The sequence below is a fragment of the Octopus bimaculoides genome, chromosome 2, assembly GCF_046866305.1.
Source record: "Octopus bimaculoides isolate indiv1 chromosome 2, ASM4686630v1, whole genome shotgun sequence".
In the NCBI taxonomy this organism is placed as follows: domain Eukaryota; kingdom Metazoa; phylum Mollusca; class Cephalopoda; order Octopoda; family Octopodidae; genus Octopus; species Octopus bimaculoides.
In genome coordinates, this window is record NC_142929.1 from 65,376,667 (window position 1) to 65,401,957 (window position 25,291).

Below are 25,291 nucleotides of genomic sequence, written 5' to 3' on the forward strand. Positions count from 1 at the left end.
TTATAACGGTTAATAATGTTTGACATACGTATACATCAAAACACACACGCACGCACGCACGCACGTCGTCAACATACTCATAAAAATAAAATTGTACTTATTCATGGATGTTCATATTAGTATAATCACGTATATCAGTATGCATACTTCACACACACACACACACACACACAGATATATGCACTCATAAACTACAATCTGAAAATAAAATAATGCGCTTATATTTTTAAGAAATGTATGTATGCATTGGTTTCAAATTTTATCACAAGGCCAGCAATCTGGGCAGAGACGGGGATAAGTCGATTACATCGACATCAGTATCCAACTGGTACTTATTTTATCGGCTCCAAAAGGACGAAAGACAAAGTCGACCTGGGCAGCATTTAAACACAGAAAATAAAACGGATGAAATGTCGCCAAGTATTTTGTCCAGCGCGGTAACGATTCTGTCAGCTCGCCGCTTTACTTACCGTCCCATGTATTGGCTAGTGTTGAGCGCACGTACACACATTCACGTACGTATATGTATGTGTTTATTATAACAAAAATTGACAACTGCCGGCTTTTTGTACAATAAATATATCTATCCACTGAGTTCCATATCAGATAATGATTGTATTAAATAGAACATATGTTAACTAACATACCCATATCATCAAACATGGGGACTACTTTACTAATGATAGAAAATGGAGCATCAAAATTATGGGAGAAACCATTGATGTACATATACAGAACTAAAGCACACACACTCACATACATACACATACGTTTTTGTGTGCGTGTGTGTGAAACATCCAGTTTTCTATAGTTACATGGGTTAGACAGACTTTATACAGTTGGATGTCCTTCCTGTCGCCAACCCGCACCTGTTTTCAAGTAGGGTAATATTTCACCATGACCAGACATGTTTTCGTGTAAGACTGGATACAAACGATACCGCTTGCTTACAACTATCACGAGATGTCAAGGCAAGGAAACAATAAAACAAACACGCATACACGCACGCACACATACATATTTAGGCTCCTTTCAGTTTCCGTTTACCAAATCTACACACAAGGCTTTGATCGGCTCTGGGCTATTGTAGAAGACGTTTGCCCAAGGTGCTCATCCATGTGTGTACTCATACATATATGTATGTATGCGCGCGTGCATACTTGTTTACATTTCAGAGAAAGATTGGTGAAATCGGTGTTGTCGACAGCTTGACGTTGGGAAGATGTGTGAAGTATAAGGGTTAGTGTCAGGAAGGGCGATCATGGAAAACGAATTAACACGAAAGAAAGAATATATATATATTGTAATATTTCCTTTTGTGTTGTTAAATTTTTGATACGTGTGTATGTGTGTTTATGTATATGCATGCATGTATGTTTATATATTTAAATATATGTATGCATGTATGTATGCATATATATATATATATATATATATATATATATATATATATATATATATATATATATATATATATATATGAATAATAACAATAAATGGAGCAAAATGCATATAAATAAAAGTTCCTTTAATTCCTACACATGTTTCAAAATATATGTGACCTCTCCTCCAAAGAAGTAAGAGCTGCTGGAATTCCACATATATTCATCTTCAGGGAATCAACATATAAAAGCAAGACAAATGCGAAATGATGAGGTAACTTACGAGCTAAGATGTTACATGGCCAAGTGACCGTTAGAACGCTTGTTTATATATATATATATATATATATATTTATACAATATAGATGTTAAGTGAACGATAATATTTTGAGGAGTTTGATATTTAATTTCATGAGTGTGTGTGCGTGCGTATGTCTGAGAGAAAGGAAGAGAGGGAGAGAGAGAGAAATATATTTTACAATAAAAATTTTGATTAAAATACCAGCGACTGGAAAGCAAAACCTCTTACTACAGTTCTCCTACATCTGCTATTTTAGTTTTAGCTTCCCTCTATCAACGTGATCGGAGTGTGAAACACTTCTTAACATTACAATATATATATATATATATATATATATATATATATATATATATATATATATATATATATATATATATATATATATATATATATATATATATATATATATATATATATATATATATATTTAAAAGAAGAAAATGGAAATTGGGAAGTTAATAATTATTTATTATTAACAGAAAATTGTTCATCTTCACTTACAGCCGTTTCTATTAATACTCAATAAACATTAAATTTAGATTTATGCGACATGAGCATAAGCTCATCAGAGGATAAAAGATGTACTTTTGGATGCTATGTTTGTGAATTCATTTTAGCAGATGTGTGTGTGTGTAATCGAATAAGTTGTAGTCAACGAGAAGGAATACGATGAACATTTATTTGTAATCACCACAATTGTTTCTATGCAACCTTAGTCCTCCAGGTCCGCAGGTATTTGGTTATGTAACCGTTTCCCTGCGTTATGAGTTCTTGTGTTTCATCAGGCGATGTATAAATATTGTTTCTGTGTTCCGGAAACTGAAATTTTCGGCTTCAGTAGTATAAAACTACTGTTGGATAGCATTGGGTGAAATCTGAAGGTGGACGAGCTTTATACTGTACTCTACTACGTTCTTAATAGAATATAACCTATGTGTGTGTGTGTGTGTATTGCAGTTAGAAACAAGTATGACGTGGAAGTATAACTCCCACTGACCTTGTCTTATACTACACGTTGTATCTCAAAATTTCTAAATTGCATCGATAGGTGAATATGTCTTTGCGATGATGACACATCAAACAGAATGGTCAGATTGAGCTAAGCGTGTATCGGAGTAACCACGAGGGACCTAACAATCCCGATTGAGGAAAAAAAAAAAAGAAAAACCAACAAGATTTTCTTTTTACACGTACATGTTTCGCGTAAAGAATTTTGAACATCGATTCGCACGAGCGCACACACGCACATAAACTCTCTCTCTCTCTGACTTCTTGGTTCTGCTATTTATATTCATCCATTTTCACTTTCTATCCATTGGATGGAAAGGATGGATGGATGAGTGTGCGTAAGCTGTTGCTTCTTTGTCAGAATCGAAAATTTGCCCCAATATCATTTGCTATATTTTGAAGTGGGTGTGGAACCAAAATCAATTCCTAGTTATCAATGAAAACGGCTTCCTTCCTTCTTTTCTTTTCTTTCTCTATCGTTTCGTGAATGAATTGCGTTCGTAGCTGCTAGTTGATAGTGGCAGGCAGCGGTAGCTTAGAGGTGAATGTTTCGTCTTTAAAACAGTGAGTGATTACTTAGGAGAATCGAAGGAAGGTGTTTAGATATACGGGTGTAGTAAGAGAGAGAGAGGGGGGAAAGTGAGAGAGGGGAAAAGAGAAAAGGGGAAAGAGAGAGAGAAGCGAGGAAGAGAAAAAGAAAGACAGGGAGTGAGAGAAAATAGAAGATATATAGCTAAATAGATATATGGCTCAAAACAAAAAGATTGATACATAAAGTAGACGAAGAGTATCGGGCAGAGGGATACATAGATAGATCAATGAAGAGAGGAAGAGTAAATGAATGGATAGGTTGTATGTGACCTGTCGGTATAATGTGTATTTCATGTTAGCAGCAATACCGTATGTGAGAGAGAGAAGGAAAGAGAGAAAGAGAGATTGAGATTTTCATGTTACCTTCCTCTTGCTACTGCCTTCTTCACCTGTTTCTCTATTGTCAGCCTTGCCATCCGAGACAGTGTGTGAGAGAGAGGGAGGGAAAGAGAGAGAGAGGATATACAAAGAGAGACTAGTAGTGACGACACCAGTAAGAGAGATAACAGCAGCCAAGAGTGGAAAGCGAAGCACAGTAATCCGTTTTAAATTCGAGTCGGTCTTGTTAGAAGAGAACTGTCTAGTTGAAGGTTTGCTGACCCTCTCACCCGAAGAAAAACAAAAACTTCAACCGCTGTTCACCATATAAAAGCTGGACTTTATGGTAGAAATTACAGTTATTAAAAAGGAAACAAAACGAAGGAAGGATAACAAATTGTTAATGATTTCTTAGGTGATTGATTATTTACTCGAAACTGGAGGGATAACATTGCGTGCGTGTGTGTGTGTATATATATAATACATATATATATATATACACATTAATTCATTATATATATTTATATATACTCTTTTTACAATCATGGCGTCTAGCTCAGTTAGTCAGGAAAGCTTAGACAGAGAGGACATTGATATTAGCAACCGAAGGTATAAGGTGCGTATGAGTCGGCCAAGGGTCGCAGCCAACAAAGGAGACAAAGAAGGAATCGGTGACCATTCCGTCGACACGCTTAGGGATCAGAATGGAGACCGCACAGACCACTATTCCGGTACGGTCGGTGACGATTTGGAAGGAGTAAATCGTGTCATGGGGTCTCCGGCTACTAGCAGTACAACTACTACCATCGGGGGAGTTGACCATGAATCTCCCACCCGGGCCGCATCATCCAGGGCTAAAGACAAACGCACTCGGCCAAATCATTTACATAAAGGGAAACCGCCAAAGGATAAAAGGAAACTCCGCGAGAAACGTCGGAGCACAGGTGTGGTCCATCTACCTTCTACTGAGGTTGGTATCGGTTTTCTTTCTTCTTTATTATAACCCTTAACCCCCCCCCCCAAAGCAAGACTTCTAAATCAAAAATACTTTCTATCTACGAGATTCACTTTTCAGATTAATTGTCACAGCAACAGTTTCTCGTCTCAGATTTCTCAGCCGAGAAGAAAAGGGGACGGGGGTGAAAACACCTGCAAGATTTTCTTCCTACCTGTTTGTTAATAATTTTACATTTCACATTATTTGATAACCGTTGCTAATGAGATATTTCTTCTCCAATTATTATTATTTTTTTTATTGACATGGAATATTACTGAAGAAAAGAATTAAAGCTTGGAGAAGAAAAAAAAAGACAGCTGTAAATAATTATCAACAATGAAACACGTATACACGTGCGTTTGTGTGTGTATATGTTTGTGTGTGTGTGTGTGTGTGTTGTTGTGTCGTAAGAATTTACTTCCTATTCACAATTCCGGGTTCAGTCCAACTGCGTGGCACCGTGCAAGTGTATTCTACTGTAGCCCTGGACCAACCAATGCCTTGTGAATGGAACTGAAGACAGAAATTGAAAGCCCACAATACAATATATATATATATATATATATATATATATATATATATATATATTTATTTATTATATAACTTACTGACCATAAACCAACGACTACGTAATACATATATAGACTTTTGACAATCCTTCGATATTGGTACACGACGTCATTCTCCCATACAACATTCTCTCATGACATAAAGAGGCTAGGCTGAAAGAGAGCCAGATACTGTGTCCTTGTGTCTATCGTTTGACTACCAGTGTTGGTTTGTTTACGTCCCTGTAATTAGTGGTTCGGCAAAAAGAATCCGATAGAATGGGTAGATTTGCTGTTTAATTAAACTCTTCAGTGCGGTGCTCCAGCGTGACCGCAATCTAATGACTGAAACAAATAAAAGATTTTACACACACACACACACACTATATATATATATATATATATATATATATATATATATATATATATTTATTTATTTATATATGGCATACCCGACTAATTCTGTAAGTGTAAGGTCTCCTATTCTTGGTACCTTGGGGAAAATTTTTTTTTGCTATATAGCAGCAGGTTGACTCCCAAACCTTGTAAGCGAAATTGGTTAAACGGAAACAGTTCTGTTGATGCTACCTATAATCCATAGGATAGTCCTGTCACTGAGTCTACCCGAGGGTTACATTAAAAATACACGTGTCTGTATAATATTACCTAAGCGCTAATACGATCAGATCAAACTATTTGAAATCGACGATTTAAATTTTTATTTCAACCTGCGTTGTCAAGCTTTTACTTCACTGTGCTAAAAAGATATAACTACATGATATTTTCATATATCGCGCACTATAAAATTTAAATAATAAGGGTGATAAATTGGATATTAATTTAATTAACACCAATTTAAAACCAGTGGCCTAGCATAAATAAAATTCTGAAAATTCAGAAAAAATTATATTACATACATGTGAGAAGGGATCATCCCTTTTCACACACACACATACATACATATATATATATATATATATATATATATATATATATATATATATATATATATATATATATATATATATATATATGTATATATATAAAAGATAAAAACTTACTTGGAGAAGGATGCGTGGCGTTCAATCATATAATAATATAAATATATGCATATATATATATATATATATATATATATATATATATATGTATGTATGTATGTATATAGGGAGGCAATCATTAATATACTATATGCGCACATAATCAGAACAAACGTGGATTTAAATAATCGAACATAGAGCTCATTATACACATACGCACTGACATGTTTGTGAACTCATAAAATATTTTAAAGGAAATGATTAAATTGAAATACAGTTTTAAATTTGGGTGTTGGTTTTATTTCTAGTCATTTATTTGTCCTTCCTCCGCTTATCTGCCATGTCAAGTTTTGACTCGTTTAAACCTGTCGTTAGTTTTCATTTTTTTTAAACCTGAAGATTGTTGATTCCCCTCTCCCCGCGATATACTGACTAATTCTTCTAGCTGTGTTGAATGCATGATAACACTTGCACCCTTTCTTTTCTTGTATTTTACTTCCTATTTTGTCTCTCCTTTGTTTTGTGTCGCTATCGTTTGCACATACGCGCGTAAATTTTCTCCGTTCATACACCTGTTTTTTTTAATATTTCACTCTCTCCTTTTCTCACATGCTTTCCTTATGTCTCATTTCTCTTTATCGTCTCCAATACATAATTTTCTTCTTTCTTCTCTTCCCTCCTAATACCCTTTCTCTCTCACTCATTCTCTCCGTCTTTTTCATTCACGTTTTCTTTTACGCTTTCTAACATGCACACTTTGTGTCATTCTGTTTTGCACGGCCCCTCCTTTACCTCTGACACGATCTTTCTACATTTAACGGCTATTCTGGACATTATATATATGCTTCTTTCTCTTTCTCTCACTGACCCTCCTGTTCCCTCTCACCACCACTATTATCACCTTCTCTTGATTTCACTATGGACGAATGATTTATTATACTCTTCTTTACTCTGGCCATGACTTGATTCATTAATCTGTTTTTCAAAATCTATCGATTCCTGTCCATTTCGTAGATCAACTGAAAGCGTGCGCACGCGCGCCCACAAACACACACCTACTCTCACATCTTCCACCTTCACGTACATTAGCTTACTATTGTTGCGTCGGCATTATGTTTAGAGGACACAGAATGTGTTACTCCAAATATCTTAACCTAACTCATTCTTTAAACAGAAACACGTCCATATGTGTATATATGTGAGTGTGTGTGTATGCGTTAACCTTGATTGGAACCTACATGTAAAGGTTTCGTACATTCATCCTTGCCCTGTCAGCTGTACTCAAACCTTTAAGTATGGGTTTGTAATCTTGGTTACTATATACACATTAGATTCCACACGCTACCAGTATAATGTTTATTGCATGAAACCGTTAGACATGAGTTTGGAATTCTGGTTGCTACATACGCAGAATTAACTATACTTTACTATTACAAGACTGTGTTGAGTTCTTTCTGCAATGAGACTCTCGCGTGTGTGTGTGTGTGCATCTTTCTAAAAACAAGTGTTTGTGTTGCAGCCTTATGTAGCCTGCTACCTAACAGTTCAGCAAAGCGCGACCGATAAAATATTGAATTTTATCGGTAACACGGGTCAAATGCTTGGATGTGGAACCACAGCATGGCTGCTCTTCAATGACGAACCAATAAAAGATTACTCCCACCCACTCTTGTCTAATGCGAGTAGCCATGTATCTCTTCTAGAGTCACAAATCTGTTGCGACTTCTTCCTCCACACTCTAACGTCTAACCTCTTACAGCAATCACGTGATATGAAGACAAGGAGACACTAACTCTCTCTCATGCATGTACGTATGCACGTACGTACGTACATACATACCAAGCTTTTAGTTTTTGTTTACCAAATTTACTCACAAGGCTTTGGTCGGCCTAGGGTTATAGTAGAAAACCCTTGCCTGAAGTGCCAGTGGAGCTGAACACAGAACCACACAGGTATGCCTGTACATATGATATAGATTTGTCACACGTAAGGCAAGGTTTTGGACAATACAGCGTTATGGCCAAATATACTTTTAGAAGATTCTAAAGAAATGGACTGGTTTAAATGATACTTCATGCTTTCAGATGATCATGTACTACTATTTATCAAGTACCAAGAGGGTCTGGTTTAATTACTTATAGTAAAACATCACAACAACCAAATTCACTAAAATCACACTATCATCTTAAAAAGAAGGACACATACAAGACAGGATGGTCATGGATTGGAATGACTATCCAGTCATTCCAGCTATGGCCATCTTTCTCCTTATCCATACCTGCCCAATCAAGACTGAAGTTTCTTTTATAACAGAGGTTTCTTTTACTCTTTTACTTGTTTCAGTCATTTGACTGTGGCCATGCCGGAGCACCACCTTTAGTCGAGCAAATCGACCCCAGGACTTATTCTTTGTAAGCCTAGTACTTATTATATCGGACTCTTTTGCTGAACCGCTAAGTTACAAGGACGTAAACACACCAGCATCGGTTGTCAAGCAATGCTGGGGGGGACAAACACAGACGCACAAACACACACACACATATATATATATATATACACATATATACGACAGGCTTCTTTCAGTTTCCATCTACCAAATCCACTCACAAGCTTTGGTTGGCCCGAGGCTATAGTAGAAGACACGCAGTGGACTGAACCCGGAACCATGTGGTTGATGAGCAAGCTACTTACCACACAGCCACTCCTGCGCCTATGTTTATTACAGTTTTTTTTTTTTTTGTGGGAGCAGTGTTGGTGGGATGATCTTTGGCTTCTATTAATCTAGGATATTTGTCTATATAGCTTAATGTTGTAAGCATCATGCCATATATAGTTCAGGGGAAATTCTTATAAATGCTTCTAAATTGGATTGCAGTATATCAGTAAACTTTTAAATACTTAATTCTCTGAAGTCTTAACACATTAAAAACAAAACTACTCAATATATATCTTTTCTACTTTAGGCACAAGGCCCGAAATTTTTGAGGAGGGGGTGCCAGTCGATTAGATCAACCGCAGTATGCAATTGGTACTTAATTTATCGACCCCCCAAAAGGATGAAAGCAAAGTTGACCTCGGCAGAATTTAAACTCAGAACGTAAAGACAGATGAAATGCTGCTAGGCATTTCGCCCGGCATGCTTACGTTTCTGCCAGCTCGCCGCCTTCCAGTCAATATATGTCAGGCCATGAGTCATGTTGGTTATTGAATCTCTCTCTGCCATTCCAGCGATTGATCTAATAAATTGTCATTTAACCAACACCACACATCTCTTTCATAATGGGACTGCTGAAACTACTAGTTTTGATGATTGTAGACAACGGGACAAATTTAGGAGAGTATCTAGTCAATTATGTCATTCTCAGTACTTGGGTTTTATGGTTTATTTTATTGACCCGTGGCAGGATGAAAGGCAAAGTCAACATGAACAAGGATCAAAGTCAAAATAAGGAGATGTGACTATATTCTAGCATTTTGTCCAATGCTTATCTATCTTTAGAAGACTAAATGATTATATGAGATAAAAGTTTGTTTTTTCAACATTTGTCATGTAACTTCCTACAGTAACTATGAGTGAACTCCAGCCCTGACAATAACACAGGAATGGCAACACTTTGTATCCAATATATTCTTCTCCTCCCTGGCCCAATTCTTATTTCCTTCACTTGTCCCCAAACTTAAATTCACCATTGACTATGATCTCTCCCTTGTTTGCTGTTCTCTGCATCCTCTGTATTGCTATATTCCTTACCTCTACCCATCTGTCAATCACATCACACTTTTGCAAATGTACCTGATTCTCTGTCCCTATCCCTTCCACCTGTTCCCCTGTCTCCATTCACCCTTGTGTACCTTGAGGGTCCATCTTGATACCTCATTAATACTATCGTCTTACCTTTTCCAGCTGGGATAGCCATGTATCTCCTCTGTGGTGAGACGGTAATTGAAAGAAGGCCCATTGAATGTGTGTGTGCATGAGGTGGTTATTATTATTTGGTTAGTTTGTTGTTGGATTATACAGTTAGCTGCATTGACATTGAATTTCTGAATGTTACTGTATTAGATATCAGCTCTCTCTCTCTCTCTCTCTCTCTCTCTCTCTCTCTCTCTCTCTCTCTCTCTCTCTCTCTCTCTCTCTCTCTCTCCCTCTCTCTCTCTCTCTCTCTCTTCTCTCTCTCTCTCTCTCTCTCTCTCTCTCTCTCTCTCTCTCTCTCTCTCTCTCTCACACACAATATTTTATGCATATTTGCCAATATACCAAATCATTATTTAACTATGTTCCCCACCAACTTCCTATAATCTCTCTATGCACCTTGTACCTTGAGGGTATGTCCTGATAGTTCTTCTCCACCATCCTTTTTTTCCTTTCCTGCTGTGGTACCTATGTATCTCTTCTACAAGACACCAGTTCCGTCCCTCATTCTTACGTTTGGACTCTGAACACCTGGTACAAAGCTACCTACTACAATACTAGCTGCCCACTTCACTCTAGGAAGGAATTTTGTCTTGTGTATTACTTGGTGACCCCCCCTATCTTGTGCTGCTTATTACCATGAAAAATGCACCTAGTGCACTCTGTAATGTGTTTGATGTTAAGAAGGCCACCTGGCTGTAGAAACCTTGCCAAAGTAGATGTTGGGCTAGCTGGAGTCTTTCGAACAGTCTAGCCCATGCCTGCATGAAACCTGGATATTAACCCTTTAGCATTTACACCAGCCACATCTGGCCAAGATATGGCTCCCTGTTTTATACTCAAACTGATCAAATCCAGCCTTTCACATCTACCCTACAATGTAAGTCCAAAAAATCTACAGCCACATAGACTGAAATCTCAAGGCTACAGGATAATGCAGGAAAAATTCAAAACAATGTAAATAAATAAGTGTTATATTTGAAAGCGTTATTTGAATGCTAAAGGGTTAAATGATGATGTTGATGATGATATCCCTCTACAGTCTGAATTTGAATCCTGCTTGCTTCATATTAACTTTCCATCTCTGCAAGATCAATAAAATTAGTTTCAGTAATGTACTGGAGTTAAGTTCAGAACATTAACCCTATCTCTTATAAATTTATGAGTGGCCTTATTAGCAAAGGGAATAAACATTATTTATATACACTGATTTTACTCTATAATAATACATTTCAGACATCTAAAATAGAGAAAGAAGACTGAAGACTACTATATAATACTGCATGTATGTACACATACACACACGATTACAGACTCATAACTGGATATACTCCTGCACATAGTTGCATATACACACTCACATAATGATAGATCCCCCACTAGTTCCACCTACAAGCATTCAGTTGTTGGTAATCTGAACTACCAACTTATTAAATTAACGTACAAGTGGCTGAATATTCCACGATACATATGTACCATTCATGTAATTCCTGTACTCAGTTAGTATAACACAATATGTGACAAGGCTAGATCTTTTAATTACAAATACAATCCCAACAGTTTCCATCCAACCATTTTCACTCATATACTTTGGGTTGACCTGAAGCTATTTCAAAAGACAATTGCTCAACATGCTATACTGCTGGATTGAGCCGGGGACCTTACGAATAGGAAATGAACTTGTTTAACTACTCGGCCATGCATATGATTACATAAACATACCTGATTGCAGATACATAAATATTACAAGCTCACACATTTGATTATATATGTACACTATTGACATGAGTGTGGCTATTATGGTTAAAACTTTGCTTCCCAACCACATAGTTTCAGGTTCAGTCCCACTGTGTGGTACTTGGGGAAAATGTCTTCTACTATAGTTCCAAGTTGACTAAAACCTTGCGAGTAGATTCTTAACCACACAGCCATCCCTCTCATTATCTTTACATTCATATTTGCTGACATTGGTTGAATATGCCTGCAATACAACATCCTGCTCTATATCTAAATCCTGCATTATATTGATGTGTATATGTAAAATATACATGTATACATATATCATAAGACATACAGTGTATTTGATTACTTTTGATTATTTTTTTAATTCTATAATATTGAACACAATGTTGATTTACTGAAAAAACACCTATTCATTCTAGTATGCAGTCATTAAAGCTAAACGCAGGCTATGTAAGAGGGCTATAGTAGCCTGTATTACTGCAAAACTTAAATAAATATAGAAAAACATTGAAGTTTTTTTGTAAAGATATTCAGCTGTTTCCCATTATCTCCATGCTTGAAAATGAAATTGTCAGAGAGTATTGGATTAAATACTTTGTAGAATGATGCTTGGTGCCCCATGCATCTGAGTTCAAATTCTACTTAGCAGGGTTCACTCTACAATCAGTAATTAATTGAGTTGTAAAATTTAGACATAAATAAATAATACCCCCCCACCCCCCCACCCCCCCAAGGAAATGTTAAAGATGGGATGGGCACATTTGGAACACTTTGGATTATTCTCTGCTGACCTGTGGCTAAATAGTAACAACTTTGATATACTGCAGAGATGACATTTATAACATAGAGCAATTGTCTTTTATGACTGTGCTTTAGTTAATTATTAAAATTAATTTTATATTGGAATTGGTGAATAATAGTGTCATTGATTGCAGGTTTCCAATGGCCTTATCACTGTATTTTTGACAGGGAAGGTGACAAGGAACTATCTATAAACTGAGGCAGAACAAATATCATATGAGACTTTGCTCAAAAAGCACCAGTTTTTCTGTTTTACTTGCTAATGTTAACATACATTTATGACAAGATATACATATATACTTATATGTGTTTATTGTTATTGCTTTAAGGTATTCTTTTCCATGTTTGTATGGGTCAGACAGAATTCATTGAGGCAGATTTTTCTATGGCAGGATGCTCTACCTCACCTGTTTCCAAATATAATATTCCCCCATCATCAGCCATCATCATTATCATTTAATGTCTGTTTTCCATACTGGCATGGGTTAAATGGTTTGACAGGGTCTGGCAACCCAGAAAACTGCATCATGCTTCACCGTCTATTTTGGCATGCTTTTTACAGCTGGATGCCCTTTCTAATGTCAACCACCTTACAAAGTTGACTGAGTGCTTTTTATGTGGCACCAACACAGGCGAGGTCTGTTTCAGCATGGTTTTTATGGCTGCACAGAAGACTGGAAATATGAAGGAGTCTGCTTGTATGACAGTGATTCTCATTTATAACTATCTGATCATGCAGTGAAATCGAACCTGAAACTAAACTTCTTGTCTACACTGATACACTCCTTGGAGAGAAGGCGGGAGAGGTATGCAGTAATATACATCTGGAATATCCTGGAAGGAATTGTGCCAAATTTTGGCATTGAAAGCTACACCAATGCTAGAACGGGACGACACTGCACAGTGTCAAAGATCCCAGCAACACCATCGCACTTCAGGATCAGTTACTGCAACAGCTTGGGTTTCAGGGGCACACAGCTTTTTAATATTCTCCCAAAGGGCATGAGGAACCTGCACAAAGATGTAGGCGTTTTTAAATCAAAGCTGGACCTCTTCCTGTCGAGAGTCCCAGATGAACCTACCTCACGGCAAGAAGTGCAAATGAGGGTAGCTACATCAAACTCCATTCTTCACCAAGTGGCACATATTGGAGGAGGATCTCAGTAATAAAAGTGTAGCAAAACGATGGTGCATCAGCATGGCAGCAGCTCTGAGCTGAGACTGCAGCAAAAAATAAATTTAAAAAAAAAAAAAATATATATATATAATATTAGTTTTTGTATGTGGCAGATGTTCAGGTGCAATAAACACTGAAAATGTGCAGAAAACAACTTCTGCCACATTCCAGGGAGAAAAACTGGGCGTAGTTGACAGCTTCCGATATCTGGGTGACCAAGTTAGTAGTGGGGGAGGGTGCACTGAAAGAATAAGAATAAGAATAGCCTGCTAGAATAAGAATAGCCTGCTAGAATAAGAATAGCCTGCTAGAATAAGAATAGCCTGGGCAAAGTTCAGAGAGCTCTTACCTCTGCTGGCAACAAAGGGCGTCTCTCTCAGAGTAAAAGGCAGACTGTATGACGCATGTGTCTGAACAGCTATGCTACATGTCAGTGAAACATGGGCTGTGACTGCTGAGGACATGCGTAAGCTCGCAAGGAATGAAGCCAGTATACTCCAATGAATGAGTAATGTCAGTGTGCATACCCGACAGAGTGTAATTATCTTGAGAGAAAAGTTGAACCTAAGAAGTATCAGTTGTGGTGTGCAAAAGAGACGATTGCGCTGGTATGGGCATGTGGCGAGAATGGATGAGGATAGCTGTGTGAAAAAATTCCACACCCTAGCAGTTGAGGGAACCCATGGAAAAGGCAGGCCCGGGAAGACCTGGGATGAGGTGGTGAAGCATGACCTCCGAACATTAGGCCTCACCGAGGCAATGACTTCTGACTGAGACCTTTGGAAATATGCTGTGCGTGAGAAGACCTGGCAAGCCAAGTGAGACCAAAATCCAAGGCCTTTGCCAGGGATGTAGCCAGCCCACTTACGCATAACATTCCTTCATTGGACACTAAACTCCGCTTGCGAAGACCTGTTGAGGCAAGTGAAATCGAAATTGAATTAAATTTGTAGACTGGCACCCATGCCAACGTCTCTTCATTGAACACTAAACTCGGCTTGCGAAGACCTGTTGGGGTAAGCGAAAGTGAAATCGTGATGGCACCTGTACCAATAGATCACTAAGAGCACCGTCCGAGCATGATCGTTGCCAGAGTACCAGCTGTCTGGCTTCCGTGCCGGTGGCACGTAAATAGCACCATTTGAGCGTGATCGTTACCAACGTCGCCTTCCTGGCACTTGTGCCAGTGGCACGTGAAAAGACATTCGAGTGAGTTCGTTGCCAGTAGCGCTGGACTGGCTCCTGTGCAGGTGGCACATAAAATACACCATTTTGAGCGTGGTCGTTGCCACTAACAGCTGACTGGCATTTGTGCCGGTGGCACGTAAAAGCACCTGCTACACTCTTGCAGTGGTTGGCGTTAAGAAGGGCATCCAGCTGTAGAAACTCTGCCAAATCAGATTGGAGCCTGGTGTAGCCATCTGGTTCACCAGTCCTCAGTCAAATCGTCCAACCCATGCTAGCATGGAAAGCGGACGTTAAACGATGATGATGATGATGACGACCATAAATATGTATATATTTATTGTATATATATATATATATATATATATATATTTATATATGTATATATAAATAATGTATATATATATTATATATATATTATACATATGTATATATACTATACATATATATATGAATGGGAGAAAGAGAGCCTGCCTTATGTCGACCCAATAGAGGGACCAGCTATCCGAGTTGATAGTACCAGGGTAGATAAAGCAATTAAGAGTATGAAGACCGGGAAAGCCCCCGGCCCATCAGGAATCACTGCAGAGATGCTCAAAATATCTGGCAGTGTTGGCTATAGCCTAGTCACCCGTATTACGAACCAGGTGATACACGAAGGAGTCATACCCTATGACTGGTGTAGCAGCATCATAGTCAACTGCTACAAAGGTAAAGGGGACGCTTTAGATACAAATAATTACAGAGGCATCAAGCTGTTAGATCAGGTTATGAAAGTTACAGAGAGGGTCATAGCCCAACTAATTAGGGAGCGAATCAATTTAGATGAGATGCAGTTTGGGTTCGTGCCAGGTAAAAGCACTACTGATGCCTTATTTCTAGTGAGACAGTTGCAAGAGAAATACCTAGCCAAGGATAAACCTCTGTACCTGGCTTTCGTTGACATGGAGAAAGCCTTTGACAGGGTCCCCCGATCCCTTATCTGGTGGTCAATGAGGAAACTTGGGATAGAAGAATGGCTAGTGAGAGCTGTGCGAGCCATGTACAGAGATGCGGCCAGTAAGGTGAGGGTTGGAAATGAGTACAGCAATGAATTCCGGGTAGAGGTAGGGGTCCACCAAGGTTCCGTCCTCAGCCCCCTATTATTTACCATAGTCCTCCAGGCAATCACAGAGGAGTTCAAGACAGGTTGCCCCTGGGAGCTCCTCTATGCTGATGACCTTGCCCTAATTGCGGAGTCACTATCAGAACTAGAGGAGAAGTTTCAGGTGTGGAAGCAAGGTCTAGAATTGAAGGGCCTTAGAGTCAACCTAGCTAAAACCAAAATCCTAATAAGTAGGAAGGTAGATAAAACACAAACCCCTTCAGGTAGATGGCCCTGCTCAGTATGTAGAAAAGGAGTAGGTAGTAACTCTATAAGATGTACCCGGTGCAAGCTATGGACACATAAGAGGTGCAGCAACATCAAAGGCAGGTTAACTAGCAAGTTAGTTTTTGTTTGTGGCAGATGTTCAGGTGCAATAAAGACTGCAAACAAACAGGAAACAACTTCTATCTCATTCCAGGGTGAAAAACTAGAGGTAGTCGATAGCTTCCGCTATCTGGGCGACCAAGTTAGTAGTGGGGGTGGGTGCGCTGAAAGTGTAGCTGCTAGAATAAGAATAGCCTGGGCAAAGTTTAGAGAGCTCTTACCCCTGCTGGCGACAAAGGGACTCTCACTCAGAGTAAAAGGCAGACTGTATGACGCATGCGTACGAACAACCATGCTACATGGCAGTGAAACATGGGCTGTAACTGCTGAGGACATACGTAAGCTCGCAAGGAATGAAGCCAGTATGCTCCGTTGGATGTGTAATGTCAATGTGAATACCCGTCAGAGTGTAAGTATCTTGAGAGAAAAGCTGAACATTAGAAGCATCAGTTGTGGCGTGCAAGAGAGACGATTGCGCTGGTATGGACATGTGGTGAGAATGGAGGAGGATAGCTGCGTGAAAAAGTGCCACACCCTAACAGTTGAGGGAACCCGTGGAAGAGGTAGGCCCAGGAAGACCTGGGCTGAGGTGGTGAGGCAAGACCTTCGTACATTGGGCCTCACCGAGGCGATGACTACGGACCGAGACCTTTGGAAATGGGCTGTGCGTGAGAAGACCCGGCAAGCCAAGTAAGATCGTTGCCAGTGCCCCTGGACTGGTTCTTGTGCGGGTGGCACATGAGATGCACCATTTTGAGCGTGGCCGTTGCCAGTACCGCCTGACTGGCTCCTGTAGGATTTTCGAGCGAGATCGTTGCCAGTGCCCCTGGACTGGCTTGTGCGGGTGGCACATAAAAGACACCATTTCGAGCGTGGCCGTTTTCGTGCGGGTGACACGTAAAAGCACCCACTACACTCTCTGAGTGGTTGGCGTTAGGAAGGGCATCCAGCTGTAGAAACTCTGCCAAATCAGACTGGAGCCTGGTGTTGCCATCCGGTTTCACCAGTCCTCAGTCAAATCGTCCAACCCATGCTAGCATGGAAAGCGGACGTTAAACGATGATGATGATGATGATGATGATATTACATAGTTTCAGCTTAGAGCTGTGGCTAGTCCATCTCAGGTTCACCGATCGACAGCTCAGTGGAGTCAGGCAATGTCAGATGAAGTGCTTTGCTCAAGAACACAACACTACTGGTTCAGTAATTGTAAACACTATCTTGCAGTGAATGCATCATCCTCACTACTACTACCCCTATCCCCCACTCACTACACCCCCACACACTTACATCATTATCATTTTAACATCCGTTTTCCATGCTGACATAGGTTAAAAAGTGTGACAGTAGCTGGTAGTGCTTGGGAGGTGTTCCAGGTTCCATTGTTCGTATTGACATGGTTTCTATGACTGGATGCCCTTCGTAATGCCAAGCAGCCATAGAAACCTTGTCAAAACAGATTTTCCATATTGTTGTATAATCCAAATCAGGTGTGATTGTAGAGAACTGATCAATGGAATTTTGTCTTTATTATGGAACTATTGTCCTTATTATGGAACTATTGTCCTTAGATTTATTATGTATATGCTGCTCTAAAACTTACTATGGATATATTACACTAAATTTATTGTGGATATGTAGCCTGAACATTCATTGTAGGTGTGTTGTCCGAAAATGTGTTGTGGATATATTTGAGTCTGTGATTTATTGCAAGTGTGCTACCTTAGATTTCCTATGATTTATTGTTAGTTTATTATAGTCTAGATTTATTGTCATTAGACTTAAGATTTATTGTGTCTATGAACGTGTGTGTTAGAAGATTTTTTGTGGTTGTTTTATGAGAAGATTTGTTGGGTGTGTTGTCCTAAAATTTATGTAAAATATGTTACTCAGAAATTCAAAATGTATGACCTTGCCTTAAAGACACTGAGCTACACCATCATCTAGGTATGGATGGCATATAGATCAAGTTGAACTACTATTAGAAAAGTCCTCTGAAGTTCATTTACGTAATGTATTTCAATTATATTGGTCAGTTGAAATGATTGACATGTATTAATTGCAATGTCTTCTTCGTGTCTTGGTGTAAAATTTTTATGAAAATTTGTTTTACTTTATGATATCTAAAGTTGACGGCATCAGAGTGAAAGCTGGTTACAGTTCCAGAGGAACCTTGAATGGAATAAATAGTTATTGCTGAAAATAGGCAAAAGCATGGTTGTGGTTAAGAATCTTGCTTCCCAATCATGTCGTTTATGGTTCAGTCCCACTGTGCGGCACCTTGGGCAAGTATCTTCTACTATAGCTCCAGGCTGACCAAAGAATACTGTTGTACATATTTATATATATATATGTGTGTGTTTCTGTGTATCCTTGTCAAGACCTCATGTCACATCATGGCTGTAAATGAGTATTGTCATAAAAGTGAGGCTCTTTGTTTTCAGTATTTCATGGAAAACATACCTATTTATGGATTAGTAGTACCTTGCTTGGAAACAGGTGGGGGGTTGGTGACAGGAGAGTCAGCAAAGCCAAAAAATTTTGGCTGGAAATGGCTGGTTTAAATGCTAAAGGGTTAAACCTCTTTCTCACCTTGCCTTATCTGAACAGCGCATTGGCTGTGAGATTAAGGAGCTAGAATATTGACCATTGTACTGCCATTAGTATTGCCATTGACCATTATTACTGCCATTGTGTTGTGCTCCAGAGCAAGGCACCTAATTCTGCTTATTCCAATTTGCCTGGCTGAAAAAAAAAAAAAAATCCCATAAAATCCCACCCCCGAGTCTCCATTACTACTTAGCAATAATAAAGGCAATCAGCTGTAAATACAATTGTTCCAGAGAATAAAAACCATTCCATTCATAGAAAAATGAATGAGAAACAATAAAAAAAAAATAAACAAAGCATAGAGATGAAATTCCTTTGTAGATAATTATAAATTTTTTTTATTAGAACATCTAAATACAAAGAAACAGGAAAGAAAAAGAAAAGAAAAAGAAAAAATGGCGAAGAGGGGGTGACTGACCAGATATCCCAGAATAAGTGGGATGCTCAGCTGTGTCTCGCAGTGATGGCATTGCTGCAGAGAATAGTCAGTGACACTTGTTGCTGCAGATGCTACTCCACCTCATGGGGCTCATTTCTCTAACGGGCTGCTGTTATCCCTATTTTGCAGAGGAAATTGATAGTATGGGGTTCTAGAACAACTGATGTCTCTCCTCTGTGTTATGGGTGGTGACACCCAGTTTGCAGCAGATGTTGCAAGGTTGGGGCCAGAGAATGTTACTGCATGTTGCATCCCAGACTAGAGATCTGCCTCTGTTTAGAATGGGAAGAGGGTTATCCTGTTGGGGCACTTAATGTTCCTGCAGCTGAGACCTACTGGCTCAACTTGAGCCAGGAAGCTAACCATGTCAATATTGAGCTTTATATGGAAATATTTATACAGTATTCATCATCATCCATTTTTCCCTGCGTGCATGGGTTTGACAGAATTTATTGAAGTAAATTTTCTATGGCATAATGTCCTTCCTGTTTTCAACCTTCACCTGTTTCCAAATAAGGTAATATTTCCATATGATCAGACATATTTTCATGGAAGATTGGAAACAAAGGGCACTGTTCACATGATGGTAACACGTGTTTACAACTATTACATGATGTCAAGGCAAGGAAACATTAATGCACAAACACACAGGGCATTCAAAAGCTCTCTCTCTCTTTCTTTCTCTCCCTCTCTCTCCCTCCCTCCCTTCTCTCTCACACACACACATGTGCATAGATACATATATACATAATAGGTTTCTTTCAGTTTCTGTCTACCAAATCTACTCACAAGGCAGTTTTAATGAGCTCAGGGCTATAGGCGAAGACACTCAAGGTACCATGCAGAAAAGTATAGAACACACACACATACTGATACAGCACTATATATAACAGGTGGTATTAGCAAGGGTACAGATATAACTGATATATAAAATGAATACCTGTAGAGGGCGGCAGTATACAACCAATGCCAGTCTAGAAATTGGATATAAATCAATGATTAAATGTCTGAGTATCTGAGATCAGTTAATGTTAATACGATTATAATTTTTCAGACTATTGAACTTGTCTTTAGAGATGAAACATCTTTTAATATGATTATCTTTATTTCACTACAGGATGGTGAGCAGGTAGAATTGTTAGTGTCAGGAAAAATGCCTTGTTGTATTTGTTTTGGCCTTTTTTGTTCTGAGTTAAACTTCTGCTAAGGTCCATTTTATCTTTCATCTTTTTAGGATCAATAAAATTAAGTAGAAACCAAGTATTGAGGATGAAAGTATTAACTTACCCTTTCACCACAAAATTATTAGCCTTCTGCTTAAATTAGAAATATTATCTTTATTTCATTATGATTCATTTTGTTTTGATCACTAATCACTACCCAACTATGAGGGACAGGGGTCATTATAGTAGTGATAGGAAAAAAAGGACTGAAGAGACAACACACTTTGTGGGTCAGAGACTGGAGCATGTTTCTGAGTGATTTTATGCCAGTCAGTTGAGTGGTCCTTCTCTGGTTGAGTATGTTTGTGTGAGTAGCAACCATGTAGGTCTCACTTGAGCTTTGTTGAAGCTTAATTATTAGGGGACTGAAATACTTTCTGGCCATGAATAGAAGGACCTGTCTTTTGGAAGCAGCCCTTGTTATGTTAAGGATGTGCTTTCACTGGGAGAAAATCTCACTGATAGTGAAACCTAACATTTGGAGTGACTGTGAGAGAGCTCTAGTTGAGTGCTGCTTGTGTGATGGAGGTGGGGTGTAATGGTTGATGTCTTCTTGATATAAGAAGAGCAGACAACTAATTATTAAACTACAATGAAGAGTTAATAGGTTTTCTTTCTCTCATAATTTGAATTCACTAAAATGAGACTAAAATAAAATCAGACAAGTATTCCCCTACCCCACTCTCTACCTAAATTTTTATAATTCCAAACTGAAGAAAACTTTTCTACTTTAGTATCTTTAGTTATTTTAACCTCAATATTGATTTTCTTTTTTCTTTTACTTGTTCTTGTTTTGTTTTTGTTAAATATATTATCAAAGGCCACTTGGATAAAAATATTGTTTTATTGCCTAGCTTGTGTCCATAAGGTGGAGAATACGGGTAGATAGTATTTAGAGGTCAGTCAGATTGATATCTTGGAGTGACATGGAGTTAGCTTTATGTTTGCTAGGTACATGTCAATAGCTAGTGTCTGAGGAGCATATGCAGGGTAATTTCCTTTTTTTATTTTTATAGAGGTATGGAGTTGGGATTTATTTTATTACAGTAGCAAGGCAAGGTCATTGGCTAAATGAAGTGGTGGCATGAAATAAAGGTTGAGGAAGAAATAAAGATAAACAATATTGCAAGGTAAAATAAAATAGCTCGAATATTTTCATTTGTTATTCTTTCCTGCTCAGATCAAATCTATCTCTAGTCAAAATTGTTGTCTGCATTACTAGCTTCCTTTTTAGTTTAAAAACCACCAGAGGTGCAATAAAGCTGTTGTTCAACCACAGTTTTTTTATAGTGTTCAATGAATGAAAAACATCTTGCTTTGGACAAGGTGTTAGTCTATTGTAGATAAGTTTCCCAGGAAAGCCAAATAAGTTTTCCACAGCTAGGTGAGCTGAGACAAAGTAGAATCCTTGTTGTAGAATCTAACTATTTGAAGTATGACAAAGTAGATATCTTCTCAAGAAATTCAACACAATAGTTGTTGCTGTGTTTGAAAAGTTCGTAGTTGGAATTTGGGTCTCAAAAATGTGCCCCAGCACGTTCGGGGTGACGGCGCCGTCGCAGGCATGCCTTGCACATGTCCGCTTCAGTTGTCTGTTCACACTCCCGGCCCTATTTGCCAGTGCATGCGTGGTGAAGTTAATCTCATTTTACATTAAGCAATCATTAATGTAGTTGTTACTTAGACCCAGGTTAGTCTTGGCTAAGCAGTGCTGTCATCAAAGTTGTTCCATCTGTGACCATCATGCCTTGTTTTTTCAAGTGTTGTCCCTCCAAGACTGTATTATTTATGACAGCATATGCTAGGTATCCCCTTTTTAATTTTTTTTTTATGTGAGGATAGGATGTGGTTTGAAGAAGCTTTGGCTGCTATTCCTAACAGGTTGAGTGACCACATAGAAGTTTCTTTTATATAGGATGTTAGCTGCTTGGACATGTAGCAAACCTCTCATATAAATATGTAGATATACTACATGAACAAGCTGGTTGTCAAGATTGTAGAGATTGATGCTCTTTATATGTTAAGAGAGGGGCTACAGTACTCATGACATTTATAGGTCCTTCCAGACTGTTCAGATTAATGTAGGTGATGTTCAGCTTGAACTACTGTAGGTCTGTGATAATAGGAAAAATATGGGTGAAAGGGGAATTTGAGAGGGGTCACTGTTCTTGGAAGGAAAGACTAGGGAAATTATTTGGTTGGCCATTTGGTAATATTGACAGAAAGAGGATACACAGAGAGGACTAGTTAATGTTGAGGGCATGCCATTTGCAAGTTCAGAGGAGCAGTGGCCATTGGAATAAGGGAGATGTAATTGGAATAAGAGGGATGTAATGTGGATGAATCAGTGATTATGCTTTGGAATTGTTCAGAGTTAGAATATACCTTCTATTATTCTGCTTGAAACCCTGTAAAGAACAAATGATAAAAATATATCTATTTAGTCATTTAATATCTTAATCTCATATCCGATTAAGCAGATATAAGGATTTATGCATATAATTTCATTTCTTTATATTGCTATACATCTACCTACGTATGTAGGAATTATATGAATGAGTGCACAAATACAGTTCCACCCTTGTTGGCATGGTGAAAGTAAATGGAGAAAAACAATGATGATGGTAGTAATAATAATGACAATGCTGGTGATAAGGATGATAAGGATTAGTAGTTTCCATGCTTATCTAATTTAATGCTGGTCTATGAATCCAGTTTTACATTATGAAGGTATCGCTATCATCATTATCATTTTAATGTCCAGTATTCCATGCTGGCATGGGTTCAACGGGCCCAGTTGTACAGCATCTTACCACTTGGGTAGTTCTTTCATTAGTTCTTGTGTGAGGCTTAGTACACTGAGATTTGACCGTACCACTTCTTCCCATATCTTCCTCTTCCAAAGGTGCCCACTCTCAACAATCACCAGCACATTCTCAATATAGTTTATATATTTATATTTTATAAACAATTGCAGTGTGAAAGGTGTTTATAAGCCATTTAAAAACACACAAAAACCGTTAGATTCACTTCAACATTTAGATTTAAATGTTGAAGTGGATCTAACGGTTTTTGTGTGTTTTTAAATGGTTTATAAACACCTTCCATGCTGCAATTGTTTTTGTTTCAGTACACGATCTCAGATCAGGTCACTTGCTATGCAAGTACATCTCCATAATATATTTTATAGCTTATATATATATATATATATATATATAGTTTATAATGCAGGGTTTCATTGTTGGATTATAAACTATCTTCTCTGAGTCTGTGGGAAGAATATAAATCAATACTGAATGAAACATTTGTCACTTGGTGTTCCTTGTAATATTTTGTTGTAGATGCATGCAGTAATTCGCATAATGTGTGCTAATTTTGTCTTTCCTTTCAAAGTATGTGTACATCCATGCCTGGTAACCATCAATCAAATTTCTTTAATGATAAAACTTGATTTTTTACCTTGTGTGCATTCATTTTTTCCCTTTTCTAGTTCTGTGCACACACAAGTGTGAAGGCGCGTGGCTTAGTGGTTAGGGCATTCGGCTCGAGATTGTAAGGTCATGAGTTCAATTCCTAGCGACGCGTTGTGTCCTTGAGCAAGACACTTTATTTCACGTTGCTCCAGTTCACTCAGATGGCAAAAATGAGTAGTACTAGTGTTTCAAAGGGCCGGCCTTGTCACGCTATGTGTCATGCTGAATCTCCCTGAGAACTACGTTAGGGGTACACATGTCTGTGGATTGCTCAGTCACTTGCACATTAATTTCCCGAGCAAGCTGTTCTGTTGATCGTATCAGCTGGGACCCTCGTCGTTGTAACCGACTGAGTGCTCCTTAGGTGCACACACAAGTACACACAACTTAGAGGGAACAGTGGCTAGCAGTTGAAAGGTGTTGGTGAGTAAATTCTTGTGATCTTTTCATTGTTTAGTACTAGCTCAAGCCTGACCACATAGGATTATGTTATTTGATGTGTCTTTCCCTTTTTCTTTAGATGGTAGTGTAATTTGAAGGAGATCTGGCTGCTGTCTGTAGCAGGTCAAGCAAGCATACTCTGGTTTCCCTTTTGCCCACTGTGCCCTAGTTGTTGCTACTGATTTTGTTTAGTTTGAGGTCAGCTCTGATTAAGTAGACATATGGTCAAAGACATTCCAACCATGGCAATGGCACCTTTTTTTCCATGTATTTTGTATGCCTGACTACAATATCCAATACATATTTCCCTTTTATAATACGGTAGTGTGTGATATGAATGAGATTATATTATTTCTAGCAAGCCAAGCAACAATGTGATGGTTTTTTTGTTGACTCATTGTGATTTAGTTGTGACTTTTAGAAGCATTTAAGTTACATTTACCTGATTAGTTTAGTGTGTTACATCTCCAAGTATCAACACATTGTAACAATGTAATTTCCAGAACCATCAAAAGACAATATGTTTTCTTAATAAATTGTTTGTCCGACATATTTGTTTGTAACTTGTTTATACAATAAGTCAGTGTGTTTTAAACAATGAGTTTGCCTCTTTATTCTCATACTTTATAT

General features: G+C 38.3%; 1 protein-coding gene across 7 annotated transcripts in view; it reads left to right on the forward strand.

The window, feature by feature from the left end:
* The first annotated feature begins 3,711 nt into the window (after window positions 1-3,711).
* Window positions 3,712-25,291, forward strand: part of LOC106869829 (uncharacterized) — a 140,333-nt gene continuing 118,753 nt past the window's right edge. For 3 of the 7 annotated variants that reach the window (XM_014915742.3, XM_014915734.3, XM_052977688.2), the window contains exon 1: window positions 4,011-4,570. In XM_014915742.3, coding sequence (XP_014771228.2) covers window positions 4,145-4,570 — 426 coding nt within the window. In that variant the 5' untranslated portion in view covers window positions 4,011-4,144. Of the gene's footprint in view, window positions 4,571-25,291 lie in introns of all 7 variants that reach the window. The other 4 variants (XM_014915752.3, XM_089346579.1, XM_014915725.3 and 1 more) reach the window with 4 other exon arrangements.